A 16,996-nucleotide genomic window follows, 5' to 3' on the forward strand; every position below is an offset into this window, starting at 1 on the left:
TCTATTACCTACCTCTCTGTTCAGAAGGGAGACTGAGAGAGCACAAAGGGGAAATATGGAAGTTTTGCAACCTGTTGAGGAGACTTCAGTGGATATTAGTGCACTGCTGGAAACATCTAATATTGAAATGGCAGTCCCTACAACACCAACTGTAACTCTGGTTCTTGAGCCGGACAGAGACTGGCTATTGAGACTGTTCTTCCGACATAGAACAGAAACTTTTATGCAGTTAAAAGTAAAAATTTTCCCGGATGTGTCTAAATTAACCCAGGCAAAGCGTAAACAATTTTTGTTATTGAAATCACAAGTTCAGCAGGTTGGGGGGGGGGGAGGGGAGTCTTTTTTTAAAATTTCCCTGCAAATGCCTGGTGAAATACCAAGGCAATTCCTTTTTTTTTTTTTTATTCCCCACAGCTGACACAGTTTTTAGTTGGTAAAACTATACTGCCTAACTCTCCTGATACCCTTAATGCTTTAACTATAAGCCAATAGTTCCAATATATACTTTGGCTAATGCTCACCTACTGTTACAGCTTCTTTATTGTTATATTGTTATATATTTACCCTTGAGTTGTATACTTGAATCTCTCCCAGATTGAGGACTTAAAAAGTATTGAGTATTTTTAGTTATTCTTTCTTTTCTTTTTTCTTTTCTCAATATGTAATGAGTAAGATATTGTGTAATACCAATATTAAGATTGCAATCAAGATTAATCTTGTCTGTATTTTGTTAAAATGCATAAATTTAAAAAAACAAATAAATAAATAAACTTACACAAACTTCAAGAAACCTATGTAGGATAGTAACAGGAGAACCGGGGGGACTCCGCATCAACCGTGCGAAGAACGTAAAAAGGAATCTCAAGAAAAAACCCACAAACTGTGCAAACTTTGAGGCTCAGCCGTCCATGAGACATGAGACTCCGCGGAAGAGACTGAGGGGACTCCACGTGGACACGTGCTATAGTGTATATGTGAGCACGCTCAATGAGACTCAGTCAAAGTTCTAGGAACTTGGACATAAGTTTTCCATGCTGGGCTCTATCTGACCCATGGGTGAGGACTGCCAGTCTGCTTGTCCTCAGAGAATAATATGGCAAGCAAATGCCCCCCCCCCCTAGTTCAAATCTCCCTCCATGCATCCAACCCCCCACTCCAGACACCCCCCTTTCCGTAGAATAGAATCCCTGGTGTCTAGTGGTCCCCGAACTCCCTCCCACTCCCCCTTACAAAGAAGATAGACACTGGTGGTCTAGGAGTGTCCTTGAACACTCTCTCCCCCGGAAGACATCTCTGGTAGTTCAGTGAGAGCCCGGGGTACCCCTTAGCTTCAGGTCTGTCAAAAGTCATTTTCCAAAGTGATACCAAACAGTTTTTGCCCCATCACATGATGGGTTTTGGAGGCTCCCATAACACCAGAGTCTATTTTCTATTTAAGCGGGTGGGAGGATTCTATTCTATGAAAGTGGGATCCGGTGGGGGAGGGGAGGTGAGATGCCTGTGGGGGTCTGATTTAGGGGGATTATTTTATTCAAAGAGGAGGATTTTTGGAAAGGGGTGGGGCGTCATCGCGCAACATTAAAAGGAGGGGTTTTTTTGTTTTTTTAATGCGGGGCCACTTCGACGGATCATGGGAGGTGGTCTGCCAAGAACCCGGGAGTGGCATTTTACGCTTTGGGAAGGGGTCATTTTTGTGCCATGTGGCCTTTTAGCACCATGGCAGCCCTGGGAGAAGTGGGCTGCCATTGGGCGCTTTTTTACATTCCGCAGCAATAATTTTTATTGCAGGTTTTTTCCACATACAAATATCACCACAAAACCGCTACTATATTTTCCCAGAGAGGGGCAAAATATTGTGGGAATGCCCCCCTGTGGCATTCCACCTCTCCCACAGTAAAATATTTCAGATTGAAAAATTATCCCCTTAGTGAGGTAGTCATGCCTGGTCCTGCTGAACAAAAACTATTCTGGGTTGCTTCCATGTGTAGAAGCCATAGCAGATAGTGCTATGATAGAAATCATTTTGACGATCATTAGTGGACATATTGTGAATGCATTTGGGGGCACTAATTGAAGTCTCCAAGCCTACTGGCCTGCTTCGCTAATAACTCAGAGAAGAAAAAAATCAATGAAGCAAAGTTGAAAGATTCAATCTTTTGCAGAAAAGACAATGTCAAAAAGAGTAAAAAATGAACAAAGCAAGCATAGGTTAGTGAATCTGAAGTTACAAACCTGGCATCATGTAGAAAAATAAGAACATTTCACTTTGCTAAATTGCCTGAGGGATACTATGGAAGAAAAATAAACTCTTGATTTAAAAGCAAGCAAAAATTACTCAAAACAGGAAAATAACTTATCCACATACTTGGCAGGGAGAGTAGACAAAGGAATAACTGATTATCAGCTGGTCTAATGCTGTGTGAAAGTGGAAACATACTTTTGATAGCACATGGAACAAAGATTAAATGATCCACAAATGGGACTCAATATTTCTGCTTGCTATCAGAAGAAAAGCTGTGTTGCTGTACCCAAGGTGAGCCTGACAAAAATACTCACTTAAATTTTCATGCAGCAAAATTCATAAAGAAGGAAATTTTTTAAACTATTTACCTGAGTAAATAGAGATTTGTCCACGCTATTTGAAAATTGTTCCTATAATCTATATAAATAAAGATGTAAATGTTCGTTTGTTCAAAATCTTAAATCTCCGAAAGTTCTTCACCGATTGCTTTGAAAATTTGACACAACGTTGCATTCGAATACGCACGTTTTTATATACCTATATTATATAGATGTCACACCTGTGGCAGGTAAAAACATGCTTTTTTGGAAAAACATCGCCATCTTTTGGATGTACAAGCAACACACGCTAGCTACAATATAAATGGGCTCTCACCCACGGCCCACAAATGCGCAGTAGAGAGCAGCTCTACCGCGCATGTGCGGACCATTGAGCTCTGCGCTACGTGCTGGGTGTCACAGAGGGGAGGAGGAAAGGGCAGACGAGTCGCTGCTCCGAGAAACGGCTCAGCCCGTTCCTCCCCCGCTCGGGAAGGGGGGAGGGAGTAGGGACTGCCGGACAGTTACACACAGGAGAAGGAAACGGTAGAAGAGTCGCCGAGCCAGTCCGTCCACCGCCGGGCAAGGGAGGGAGGGAGTTGGGACGGCCGGAGCAGAGCAAATGCAGTAGAAAGCAGCTGTGAAGAGATCACAAGCAGCTGCAGCAGCCAAAGCGCAAAGAGCTGAACAGAGAACAGCTCGCCCTCCTCCCCGCCCCCGAGTCCCGCAGATAAGGAGAAGCCAAGTAAATATCCCGTAACTGCGGAGGGAGGGGGGGAGGGGGAAGACAGTGCTGTCAGCCCGCCCATGGGTCTCAGCTGCCACGGGAAGAGTTTACATGGGCATCGCTCCACCCCTTCTCCCAGCAAAGCACCGTGACGAAAGTGAAAGCCAGAGCCCTGCTCCCTCCTCCCTCTCAAGCCCCCGATCGGATTTCTTAAAGGCACAGGTCTGCCAGAAAAAGCAAAGTAAGCTAGGCAACGTGTCCCAAATCTGTTGCAGTGCCTGCCGCCTGCCCTTTGCAGGGGGGGGGGGGCAGAGTGTTTTCCTCTCTCTATCAGACACAACTGGCGTGGGAACTTTGCAAGCTCTTGCGAGTGCAGAGCAAAGACTTAGGTGGGGAGGGGACAAACATCCTGCCCGTTTTAAATGTGTGAGAGAGAAGTGTGGTAATGTGCGCTGAAGGCGAGTGTGAGTGCCAGAGAGGGAGACTACGTGAGGGATTGTGTATGTGTGTGAGAGGGATTGGTTGGGTGTGCATGTGTGAGGGACAGAGAGAGTGTGAATGTGCAAGAGAGAGAGAGAGAGAGGAAGCCTATGTAGGGGGCTGAATGAGAGAGAGATTCTCTACCCCCCCAGCTCTCCACTTATAGGTTACAGTGGAAGGGGTTCAGTGTAGAGGAGAATGGGAGAGCAAAGGAGTTGGGGCCTGTAAGGATAGAGTGAAAGGGATCTGAACCTGTCCCTCCGCTACCGGGAAAGGGGGGAGGGAGTTGGTATGGCAGGGCCATTACGCCTCGCGAGATCCCCCTCGGCCACCGCTGCAGCTCCTACCACCGCTGCCGCCTCTGGCCCTTCTGGTGATGGGGGAGGCGGAATGGAGCGGAGCAAAGATGTAGGAGGAGAGGGGACAAAAAGCCCGTTAAAACGGACGAGATTAACGGCTTGGACTAAATATTTTACGATTCCATTTCAATGTTTCCAATTGCATTGTTAAATTGAATTTTCATAGATTTCGATTTATTTTCATTTTGATTTAATTATTTCATGTGACACTGCGTTGGAATTGAGCTGTGTCATTTACCATACCGTTCATTTAGTGAGTATAGTTTGTGTTTTTTCTTTTTTCATTCTTTTTCATTTCTAGAATTAGGCGGTTTACATCTAGACACGGATTGCTTCTCACACGGACAATTATATGATGCGTGTTCTAGAGTCGGCAAACCAGACAATCTCTATATCTGCACAGACAATGGAACAACAAAAAATATTGTATACCCACAAGCATTGTGAAATTAACCATATTCGAAACGTGTGCTCTCTCTTTTCTTTCTTTTCCATTTAACCAGACTGAGCCACAGCAACGCGTGGCCGGGTACAGCTAGTAAGCAATACTATTCATAGCACTTAACTCACAAGAGTTAAATTTCTTTTCATTAGAAAGCTGTCTGCTTGCAGAACTCACCACTTTCTCATCAGAATTTTTCTTCTCTTGCATCTTGGACTCTCTGTTCTCTTTATCCTGAGGTTTGAAAGGTGGCTTTCCTTTCATCTCTGTTTTCTCCCCAGCAAGGACCCTCTTTACAGCATCATCACTTGATAGCTGCAAGAAGTAATGTTGGCAAAGGGAAAGAATGGATAGAGGAATTAAACCAAATTGAGAACAGTCAATTCCAGGGATGCACAATGGAAAATTAGCAAGACAAGCATCCTAGTTTTCTACATTTTAATAAATTTGAAAATAAACAGATTAATATTAGATGTAGCCTTCTTAGGCTCGTTTTGTGCCTGTTTGGAAATCAGAACTTTCTTTGGCAATGCTACATATTAGAATTGTGTCCTGTCTGGTCAGTGTATCTTTAGATTTATTTAAAAGCAGACAAGAGATTTTATGCACAAGGCAGTTTTCAAAAGTTCATAATTAGTAAGGCAGAGTTGCTTACCTATAACAGGTGTTCTCCCAGGGTGATTAGCAAGCTACAGGCTGACTCATATTACAACAGGCCAACAGCAGACAACTTGTGCAACAGGCACAATAATTGGGGTGCTATTGGCAATGATGAGGCAGCCTGAAATCACAGCAGGTGGTTGTGGAAGGAGTTGGGGATTATACTGGAACAAAGCTCTGCAAGACAGATTAGCCAAAGACAGATTCTTGACGGACTTCCTTATCTAAGCGGTAGAGGGCTGGAATGTGTGAAGAGAGCTCCATGTTGCCATGGCCCTTACAAAATATGCCTGCACTCACCCCTGGAAAGGAAGGCCTCCTTACTCATAGCAGAATTGGATACAGTCTGCTAGCTGGTTGGAGAGAGTTTGTTTGCCCACTGGAACTCGTAGCTTGTCTCTGTCAAAGAAGCAAAGAGTTGGGTGGATTTCGTATGGAGTGCAGTGCGGTCTAGGTAGAATGCAAGTGCATGCTTTCAGTCCAAGGTGCAACACCTTCTCGCCCTGGTGAGAGTGAGGCCTTGGGAAAGAGTGGGCAGACTATAGACTGAGTAAGGTGAGAGGCTGTGTCCACCTTAAGAAGAAATTTAGGGTGAGAACGGAGGACCAGTCGGTCATGGAGGAACCTAGTATGCAACAAGGGCTTGTAACTCACTGACCCTTTTAGCAGAGATGATTGCTATGAGGAAAAGAATTTTCCATGTTAGAAATTTAATGTTATAGGAATGCAAAGGCTCGAACTGGGAACGCCTGAGCCTTAAAAGACTACATTTAGGCCCAAATCCATAACCGGTGATCGTAGATGAGACTTAAGTTGTAAAAAACCCATGATAAGCTGACTCATAAGGGGTTGAGCCGTTAAGAGGGCATCCCCTACTCCCTGGTAGTACGCTGAGATGGAACTGAGGTGTACCTGTGCGGAGGATGTCTGGGACCAGAACCCGAAAGGTATCCTAGATAGCCCAATAGAGATGGAGTGGGGCAGGAAAAAAAGGGCCAATACCTTTTTGTGCACATCATTTGGTAAACCTTGCCCATTTCGAATAGTAAGATTTACGTGTGGAAGGTTTTCATGAAGCTACAAGTACCTGAGAACATCAGTGAGTCCATGTTATGAGATTGGCCTGTGGGCAGGTGAATTGATTCCTGGAGTGATAGGTTGAGAAGTATGGGGAAGCATACTTATTGAGGCCAGTACTGGGTTATGAGAGTCACTAAAAACCTGTACTGCTGTAGCTTCACAAGAGTTTTGGTTATAAGCGGTATCGGAAGAGACGCCTATAGGAGGCCTTTGTTGCAGGGGTGAGCAATGGCACCCATGGCTAACGCATTTGTATGGTTGTGAAGGGAGCAGAATCTGTCCACTCTGTGGTTTGATTCGGCACAAGAGGTCGATGGTCGGTTGACCTCAGCGTTTGAAGATTTTGCTCACTACACATGGATTCAGAGACCACTCGTGGGGATCGAGACATCGATTGAGATGGTCTGTTAGTATGTTCGGTATGCCTGTTAGATAAGTGGCCCGGAGATGCATGGAGTGTGCGAGGGCCCAGGCCCAGAACTACGCGGCTTCCTGGCAGAACAGATAAGAGCCTGTGTGAGTACCATATTGCTACTCTGTTGTCTGTCTGAATCCACAAAGTTTTGTGTGAGAGGCAGTGTTGGAAGGCATAAAGGGATTAACGCATGGCTCGAAGCTCCAGGAAGTTGATCTGAGACTTGTTATGGAGCGGAGTCGACGCATTTTGGATTTGGAGAGTATTGATATAAGTTCTCCAACCCAAGTTGGATGCGACCATGGCCAAGATCATCTGAGGATTTGGTACGGGATCGATGATATGGAGCAGGTACGAAAGCGGTGGAACAGCTTAATGTCACTGAAATTTTAAAATCCACTGAGTTCTTCTCATGGCTAGTCTGGCCATAGGAGTGACTTGGATCGTGGAATCATGTGGCCCAGCAATGAAAAATTTGATGGGCTGAGGCTATGTTGCATGCGCGCAGAGATGTGGACAATTTGATAGGATGTCTGTGCGGTTGTTGGGCAGGATGGCCGTTGCGACTGTAGTGTCCAGATCTGCTCTAGATTTATAGTGAGTCTTAGAGAATTTAGAGCTCCTTGTTTGGACTGACTCCTTATTAGGCAGTCGTCCAGGAAAGGAAACGTGTGAATGTTGTGGTTCTTTGTAGATGAAAGGCAGTCACTGCTAGGTATTTGGGGAAAAACACAAGTTGCCAAAGCTAGTTCGAATGGTATTGAAAATGTTATTGACTCACTATGAAGCATATAGAAAGTCCAGGGAATAGAGGCAACCCCCTTGTTGTAGTAAGGGAAGCACGGTGCCGAGAGACACCATTCTGAACTTTTGTTTCTGAAGAAATTGAGAATTCTGAGGTCCAGGAAGGGGGGAGGTCGCCTATTTTCTTTGAAAGTAGGAAATAGTGGGATTAAAAACCTCTGCCTTGTTGTGTCTGGGGAACGGTATTCCGAGCCCTGGTCCTCAGTGGGGTGGACCGTTCTGTTCTCTGGCAAGGTAGAAAAATTGTTTATGAACCACATTGCTACTGTGTTGTCTGTTTGTATCAGCACAGTCTTGTGTGAGAGGCAGTCTTTGAAGGCATAAAGGGCATAGCATATCGCTCGAAGTTCTATAAAGTTGATCTGACACTGTTTTTTGAGCGGAGTCCACATACCTTGTGTTTGGAGATTGTTGACGTGAGCTCCCCAACCAAAGGTGGATGCATCCGTGGTCAAGGTTACTTGAGGAGGCGATTGCTGGAACGGTAGGCCAGTCTGTAATGCAGGCTGTTTCGTCCACCAGCGAAGTGAGAGACGCAAGTGGTTAGTGACTCGTATGAGGGACGACAGTGGCTAAACCGCTTGGATCCACTGAGATTTCAAAGTCTATTGAGTCGTTCTGGCTAATTTCACCATGGGGTAACATGGACTGTAGATGCCATGTGGCCCAGTAGTGTAAGAAATTGATGGGCAGAGGCTACCTTGCAGATGCTCAGAGAGTTTACAAGTTTCGTAAAGATATACGCACAGTCACTTGGAAGAAAAGCCTTTGCAACTGTGGTGTTGAGGTCTGCTCCGATGAAGGTGAGGAGCTGAGACGGAGTCATATGTAATTTTTGATAATTGATTAGGAATCCCAGGGAATGCAACAGGGACATGGTGCTTCGCAAGGCAGCAAGAGCTCCTTGCCTGGATGAACTCCTGATGAGCCAATCGTCTAGGTAGGGAAAAACATGAATACTGTTTTTTATGAGATGCGCAGCAGTCACTGCCAAGCTTTTTGTGAATACCTGAGGTGCTGAGGCTAGTCCGAATGGTAGAACTCTGTATTGGAAATGTCTTTGCCCCACTTTGAATCGTAGATAATTTCGATGTTGTGAGGAACTGGGGATGTGAGCGTAGGCTTCTTGAAGGTCCAGAGAACAGAGCCAATCTCCTTTCTGTAATAAGGGAAAAATGGTCCCGAGGGAGACCATCCTGAATTTTTCTTTTTGAAGAAATTTGTTGAGATTGCGGAGGTCTAGGATGGGGCGGAGACCGCCTGTTTTCTTTGGAATTAGGAAATAGCGGGAGTAGAACCCTCTGCCTTATTGAGACCGGGGAATGGTTTTGACAGCTCTGGTAGTCAGCAGGGTGGAGAGTTCTAACTTTAGTTGAGATATTATGACGCTGTGTGACCAGAGTGGAGTGGGTGGGGAATCCGGAGGTATCGTTTGAAATTTTAGATGGTATCCCCGGTTCAGGATGGCTAACACCCACTGATCTGTGGTGATGAGGCTCCAATTGTGTATGAAATAATGGATCTGACCTCCTACAGGCAAGTCTGGTCTGGGATTGTTGGAGAGGCTTCTGCTCCCTGGGAATTTTTCAAAACCCAGATGCTGGTCCTGTTTGCGGGGCTGGTTGAGTCCTGGCCTGTTTGGTCTGACGTGGATGTCCTCGTTGAGGTGGTCTTGAGGACCGCGCACCAGATCCGGGTGGGTAGTACCTAGCTTCCTAGTATCCCTTCTTGCGGGCTTTCTGACTGAGGATGAATGCTCAGCTGGTAACTTTGAGAGCTGACATAGTGTCTCATGGTGATCTTTTAGTTGTGAGACAGCATCCTGAATTTTTTCACCGAAGAGATTATCTCCAGTGCATGGAAGATCTGCTAGTCTTTCTTGTACTTCTGATCGAAGATCTGAAGCCTTTAACCAAGCCCATCTTCTTCAGCTGATTCCAGCAGCTGACATGTGTGCAGACGTTTCAAAGGAATCATATGCTGCCCGGACCTTGTGTTTGCCTGACTCAAGGCCTTTTTGAATGAGGGCATTGAGTGGTTCCTAATGTTGCTGTGGAAGATTGTCTGCTATGTCCTGTACTTGCTTCCACAAGGTTCTCTGATATTAGGTCATATATAATTGATATGCTGCAATACAGGAAACCAGCATGGAACCCTGGAAGACTTTTCTGCCTAGTCCTTTAAGAAATTTTTGCTCTTTGCCTGGGGGGTAGAAGAGCGAGGATTTTGTTTCCTTGCTTTCTTTTGTGTTGATTCTACCACAACTGATTGGTGTGGTAGTTGTGGTTTCTAAAAACCCGGTGTGTGTTGTACCAGCTATGTGGCATCCGTTCTTCTGTTGACAGGTGGTACAGTGCAGGAATGCTCCCACAGGCGGTGCTGCAGATCTAAAAGCACTTCATGGATTGGTAAAGCCATGACTTCCTTGGGGGTATCCACGAATTGGAGGACCTCCAGAGTTTTATGCATGGCGTCCTCTTCTGTGACCAGGTCAAATGGTATTGTGTCTGACATTTCTTTAATGAAATTTGCAAAAGAAAGGTCCTCTAGTGGGGACTTTTTTCTGGTGAAGGTTCAGATATAAGGTCTTCTGTATCTGTGTCCGTGTCCACATCTTCTCATGGACTATAATGGGGTTGGAAGTGAGACCCAGGTGGAGAAAGAGTGTCCTGTGGAAGAGAATGCTGTGGTATCGAAGTTTTCCTTGGTTTTTCAAGAAAATGCTTTGCATCGATGGAGGTAAAGAGGGCATTGACGACACCGATGGGAATCGACACTTGCTATCACCCGATGGACCGGGAAAACACATGGAAGGCATCAACGGACCAGGAAGAGGCATCGAAGGCATCGATGGAAGTCTTGGTCACTGGGGTTTTTTCAGACCCGATGGACCAGGTAAAGGGTCCGAGTCCCCATCGTCTTCTTCCAATGAGCCTGGAATGGGTATAGTTGGAGTCATCGGTTCAGTCGCTGGTATAGCCGAAGTCATCGGAGGATCCATCGTTGGCATCGGTGCAGGTTGCATTGGGAAGGCACCAATTACGGCATCGAGTTTGCTGAGTAGAGGGTGCAAACACTGATGGCTCTGATGCTGGTGCAGGCTGTAATTTTTGAAAAGCCTCAATGACTGCTTGCTGTATCATAGTAGTCATTTCTTCCCTGGAAACTGGGACCGGGTCCACTGTCACAGGAGAAGGCTTGATGGGCGCTAGTGGCTCATCCACATGTGTATGTGGTGGCTCAGTCTCCAACACCAATCCCGGTGGACAGCACCTCGGTGCCTCGGGTACAGAGGGGCATGGGGGTTCATGTACCCGGACCCGCTTCGCTATCGGCTTGATGGCTATTGATGACAATGTGGTAACCGTATCTCCAGATGAAATGGAGTCGGATCGATGATGCAGTTTCTCTCGATGCTCTTTACCTGACATCGAAGAAGAAGCCACTGATGCCCCCGATGGAGTCTGAGACGGTTGTGTCACCGGTTTTCTTCTTTCCCCAGTGCTTTCAGTGGAAGAAGGAAGTGTCTTCGGCGACGATTGTGAGGAAGTCGATGGAGTGACTTTTTTTGAAGAGATCTTTCATTTTGTCCAGCCGGGCACGCCTGCCCTTCGGAGTCATTTAAACGCAGGTCGAACACGGCGGACATCGTGATTGGATCCGAGGCAAAGTACACAGATCTCATGTGGGTCTGTTATTGACATCGTTCGGGGGCAATTTGGACAATTCTTGAATCCCGTGGCCATGATTGAAAATAAGGCCAGGAAATGGTCGGTGGCCTGCGGGTACCGACGTGAGGTAGCAGGAACAGACTGAAAAAATGCCCGAAATGGTACTCACCAAATACAGTGTCGAAGGGAAACCCTTGTAGAGAATTTTTTGAAAGAAAAAACTTTAATTTCCCATGAGGAAAAATTTGTGAGAGAACTCAGAGCTCACTGAACGTGAGGTTAACAGCAACGCGGAAAAAAAGAGACTGAAGGGAGACCCCTGTGGCTGCAGGGATCATGGCATGCTGGGCATGCTCAGTGGGCTCAGTGTGCCAGTCAAACGTTTCTAGAAACTTTGACAGAAAGTTTTCCGTGATAGGCTCATCCAGTGACGTCACCCATATGTGAGGACTACCATTCTGCTTGTCCTGGGATAAGCAAGTTTATTCAGTGCCATCAAATGATGTCATCTGCATGTCATGGCTAATTCAGCACTGCTTATCCATGGGAAAAAAGTTATCATTTGAAGACTCAAATCTGAGGTTTCACGTAAACAGTGAGATATTCTATTTATCTAATATGGGAAATCCCAAGTCTAATTGGACAGAAGAGAAAGGAGGAATATGAAATATGTGAATATTTCTAAACAGCTTTTATGTGTTATTTACATGTGTTAATTAAAATAAATATTTAGAAGGCTATAGAACAGCCTTTACCATATTATTTTACATTTTTACATATTACCAGTATTACTTTATTTGATAGTTGAATGTTTACTAAAGCAGGGGGAATAAGTACTTCCCTAGTCGCTATCATGACAATACAGGAGGACCCTAGATATTAGAAACACTTCATACCTTGCTGAGACAGCACTTTCCAATTGCTTGGAGCAGTTCATTTGTTTTCTCAGGTTCATGTCCTGCTACAATACGAGCTGGCTTCACGGACAGTGGTTCTTCTGTCACCATCACGACCACATCTATTGCCTTTTGCAAGAAGCTGATTTTTGCATCTTTATCCTATTAAGAAATTTGATTGAGAAACCAAACAAGGAGAATAATTTTAAACTATGCGTACAATCACTCCTAAGTCAAGGTGTCTAAAGTTACACTTGTATTTTAGAAACTGAGAGGTGGCAGTCACATAGTTTTTAAAATATGCACATCTCCTCCATCAATCTTGTGTATATGTTCAAAAGTACACACATAGTTATTGTATGGCATAAAAAGTGCATGCATACTTTACTTATATGGCAAAAACTATGCGCATACTTTCTGCATTTATTGTTTCTACGTCTGCAGGTGCAGAGACATTGGCAATATGTCAGCCAGGGCCCAAAATCCTAGCTTCATGGATGGGGACATGAACCAGCTCACTCTTAGCCCTCAAAGTGCCCTGAACATTTTCTTGCTCCCAGCAACTCCTTATAAAATACCCGAGGAAAGGAAAATTGGTTACCTGCTAATTTTCGTTCCTGTAATACCACAGATCAGTCCAGACAAGCGGGTTTTATTCATCCCTACCAGCAGATGGAAGTAGAGAACAAAACGTTGGGCACTGCTACATATACGAGAGTGCCACCTGCAGTCCTTCAGTATTAATCGATACCCAAGCCAAGATAAGAAAAATAAAGAGCGAACGAGACTCCCAACATGGATACCCCTGACCAACTAGATAGCCATGCAGAAAATGCTAAACCTAGAAATTGAAGCCAAAAAATGGCAAATCTGCTTTACAAATAAATACAGCAGTAGACCAAGTAGTCTTTCGGCAGAGATCCTCAGGGCGGGCCTCTGGACTGATCTGTGGTATTACAGGAACGAAAATTAGCAGGTAAGAACCAATTTTCCTTTCTTGAACATACCCAGATCAATCCAGACAAGCGGGATGTACCATAGCCCTCTTACACTGGGCGGGAACCCGAAAGACCGGCTCGAAAAACACTCTCTCCAAAAGGGGGCCGCCTCCCGGGCCCACACATCCAAATGTAATGCTTGGTAAAAGTGTACAATGAAGACCACACCGCGGCTCTACAGATCTCCTGGGGAGACATCAGCTGACACTCAGCCCAGGATGGCGCCTGAGCTCGAGTCGAATGTGCTCTAAGACCCACTGGAACCGCTATTCCTTTTGATACATAAGCTGCAGAGATAGTCTCTTTCAACCAACGAGACAAAGAAGCCTTAGATGTCTTTTCGCCCTTTTTTGCTTCTCCCAAACAGGACGAACAAATGATCAGAACAACGAAAAGCATTAGTGACTTTCAAGTAACGTAATACCATCCGTTTCACATCCAAAAGGTGAAGTTCTCATCCCATCCCAATCTGGAAACCTAGGCAACTCCACTGATTGGTTTACATAAAAAACCAACACCACCTTAGGAAGAAACGAAGGTACCATACGCAAGGACACCGTATCGGATGATATCCGGAGAAACTGATCACGAAACAAAAGCACCTGCAATTCCAAAATTCTTCTAGCCAAATAGATAGCTACCAACAAGACAGTCTTCAGAATCAGGATCTTCAAAGATACCCAATTCAGAGGCTCGAACGGCTCCTCGCAAAGGACCCGTAGCACGAGATTAAGATTCCATTCTGGACAAATGCGACGCAGAGGTGGACGGAGATGTTTGACTCCTCGTAGAAAACGCACCACATCCGGATGGGATGCCAAGGCCTTCCCCCGAACTCTCCCTCTGAGACAACCCAAAGCGGAAACCTGGACCAAAAGGGAACTATGGGCTAATGCTTTGGATAAACCCACCTGCAAAAAAGACAAAATATGGGACACAGACACCTGAAGAGGGTCCAATCCCTGTTGTCCACACCAGGTCTCAGCAGACAGCAGACACCTTCCATACCCTGGAACAGACTAAAGAGGTAGCAGGGCATCTCACTTGGAACAGTGTGGTAATTACTGGTTCTGAATACCCCCTCACGCGCAATTGCCTCCTCTCATAAGCCAGGCAGCGAGACAAAAGCGATCCTCCTGTTCGGAAATATAGGACCATGACGCAGGAGATCCGGTAAATGGGTCAGGCGTAGTGGTCCGTCCACTGCCAGCCGCACCAGATCCGCGAACTGCGAACGGCGAGGCCATTCCGGAGCCACCAGAATCACTGACCTTTTGTGGCCCTCTACACGCCTGAGTACCTTTGCTATCAGCAGCTTCGGATGAAAGACATACAGGAGGACGCCGGTCAGCCACAGACATACGAGGACATCGAACCCCACCACCCCGGACTCTCTCCAGCGGCTGAAGAACCTTTGCGTCTTGGTATTGAGACTCATTGCCATGAGATCGAACGGCGGGCTTCCCCGCCGTTCGCAGAGAAGCTCCCAGGCCCTCTGAGAAAATTCCCACTTTCCCAGATCCAACTGCTGCCAGCTGAGGTAATCCGCCTGGACGTTGTCGACTCCTGCGACATGGGAGGCAGAGATTCCTTCGAGATGAAGCTCTGCCCACGTGAACTGCAGCTGAGCCTCCTGCACTACCATGGGACTCTTGGTTCCCCCCTGGCAGTTGATGTAAGCCACTGTGGTCGAATTGTCCGAGAAAACTTGCACCATCCGATCGCGGACCAAAGGTAGAAACTGCTCCAGAGATCGGCGCACTGCTCTCGTCTCCAGGCGATTGATGGATCATGTCTGTTCAGACATCGACCAAAGGCCCTGAGCATACCTGCCCAGACAAACTGTCCCCCAGTCCCAAAGACTTCCATCCCATGGTGACCATCACCCACTCTGGGACCTCGAGAGGCATCCCTTTCTCCAGATTGTTCCGCAGCATCCACCAGGCCAGGCTGGCCCTGGCTGACTCCATCAGAGCTAGGGGCAGGAAATATTGTTGCGACAGAGGATTCCAACGGGACAACAAGGCTTTCTGCAGAGCCCTCAAATGGGCAAACGCACAGGGCACCAGTTCCAATGTGGATACCATCGAGCCCAGGACCTGTAAGTAATCCCAGACCTTCGGCACCTGTAGACAAAGCAGATGCGCTATCTGCCCCTGAATTTTGTTCACCCTGTCGTCTGTAAGAAACACTCTGCTCCGCTGGGTGTTGAAACGAGCTTCCAAGTATTCGAGGGAATGGGAGGGGAACCAGATGGCTCTTCTGCCCGTTGATAATCCAGCCTAGAGATTCGAGGAGTGACCGAACTCTGTCCACGGACCACACACATTCCTCTAGTGACTTCGCCAGTATCAGCCAATTGTCCTAGTACAGGTGCACCAACAATCCCTCCTGTCGCAGCGCCGCCGCCACTACCACCATCACCTTTGTAAAGATCCGTGGGGCGGTGGCAAGCCCAAAAGACAGCACTTGAAATTGATAGTGCTGTCCCAGAACCATGAATCTGAGAAACTTCTGGTGCTCCTGATGGATGGGGATATGCAGATAAACCTCACTGAGATCCAGAGACGCCAAAAACTCTCCTCCCCGTACCGCCACAATTATGGTGCACAATGTCTCCATCCGAAAACTTGGTACCTTCAAACTCTGGTTGACTTTCTTCAGGTCTAGGAGAGGTCAGAACGTGCCTTCCTTCTTGGGCACCTCGAAACAGGCAAGAGCTGCCCCCTGTACCTTCAAGGAATTAAGGACCAAGCCCTTAAACAACCCATCAAGCAAAAAATCCAAACTGAGTGGGATTTTAACCAAACGACGATGAACCCCTCTCGTTCCACACACCAAGCCTCAAACACTCACCACACCCGAACATAGACTAAGGAAGTGGAGAACGTTCGTGCGTGAAGTAAGGTAGAAATCACAGCAGTGGACAGACTATCCATGTTCATCAACAGAGCGCTCTCAAGGGCCATACTGTAAGACAAAAATCAAGTTGGATCTTCAAGAAGAAAAGGTCCCTGCTGTAGCAGATCGCTATGGACTGGTAATCTGAGAGGAGAGTCCATCATAAATCTCCACAGATCTGCATACCACAGCATCCTGGGCCAATCTGGTGCCACCAGAAGCACCAACCCCATGGCTCTCTTGAGCCTCCAAATAATTCTGCCCAACATGGGCCACGGAAAAAAGGAATATAGAAGCTTACCTTCCGGCCACTCCTGCACAAGGGCATCAATGCCCAAAAACGTCAGATCGCTGCTACACCTGAAGAAGTGAGGAACCTTCGCATTGTGTGAAGTCACCAGCAAGTCTGGCAGGAGGCCCAAGTGGCTCACTATGAGCTTCATGGACAATTCCCATTCTCCTGGAACCAGACTGTCTGCTGAGATAGTAGGCTCGGACATTGTCTTTTCCTGCAATGTGTGAGGCTGAGATCTCCTGAAGATGTACTTCTGCCCATTGCATGAGTTGGGCTATTTCCTGCAACACTTGCGGGTTCTTGGTTCTTCCATAACAATTGATGTAAGCCACCATCATCTCATTGCCCAAAATCATTTGGAACGCTCAACTCTGCAAGCGGTCGACGAATCGAAAGCATGCCAACCAAATTGCACGGGCTTCCAGCCAATTGCTGCTCCAAAGATACTCCTCTGTACGCCAGCACCCTTGTGCTATCAACTCCTGACGCTGAGCCCCCCCCCCCCCCCAACCCTGGAGGCTCGCATCCATCATGAGTACTAGCCAGTCCAGTGTTCATAGATGATCCGCTTGTAACCACCACTGCAGTTGGATGCAGATCTCCACCGGTAACTGAAGCCGAATTGAGTAATCTTGAGACAGTGGGCTCCAACATGCAAGCAGTGTGCGCTGAAGACGCATATGTGCTCTTGCCCACGGAACCACCTCTA

The 16,996-nt window shown here is 46.6% G+C and overlaps 1 protein-coding gene across 3 annotated transcripts in view; it reads right to left on the minus strand.

The window, feature by feature from the left end:
• TRAF3IP1 (TRAF3 interacting protein 1) overlaps nucleotides 1-16,996 on the minus strand; it is a 364,461-nt gene that overhangs the window by 299,676 nt on the left and 47,789 nt on the right. For all 3 annotated transcript variants that reach the window (XM_029606494.1, XM_029606493.1, XM_029606495.1), the window contains exons 3-4: nucleotides 12,094-12,255; nucleotides 4,745-4,882 (exon numbers count right to left, since the gene is read on the minus strand). In XM_029606494.1, the coding sequence (XP_029462354.1) occupies nucleotides 4,745-4,882; nucleotides 12,094-12,255 (300 nt within the window). The remainder of the gene's footprint in view (nucleotides 1-4,744; nucleotides 4,883-12,093; nucleotides 12,256-16,996) is intronic.

The sequence above is a fragment of the Rhinatrema bivittatum genome, chromosome 6 (genome assembly GCF_901001135.1).
Source record: "Rhinatrema bivittatum chromosome 6, aRhiBiv1.1, whole genome shotgun sequence".
In the NCBI taxonomy this organism is placed as follows: domain Eukaryota; kingdom Metazoa; phylum Chordata; class Amphibia; order Gymnophiona; family Rhinatrematidae; genus Rhinatrema; species Rhinatrema bivittatum.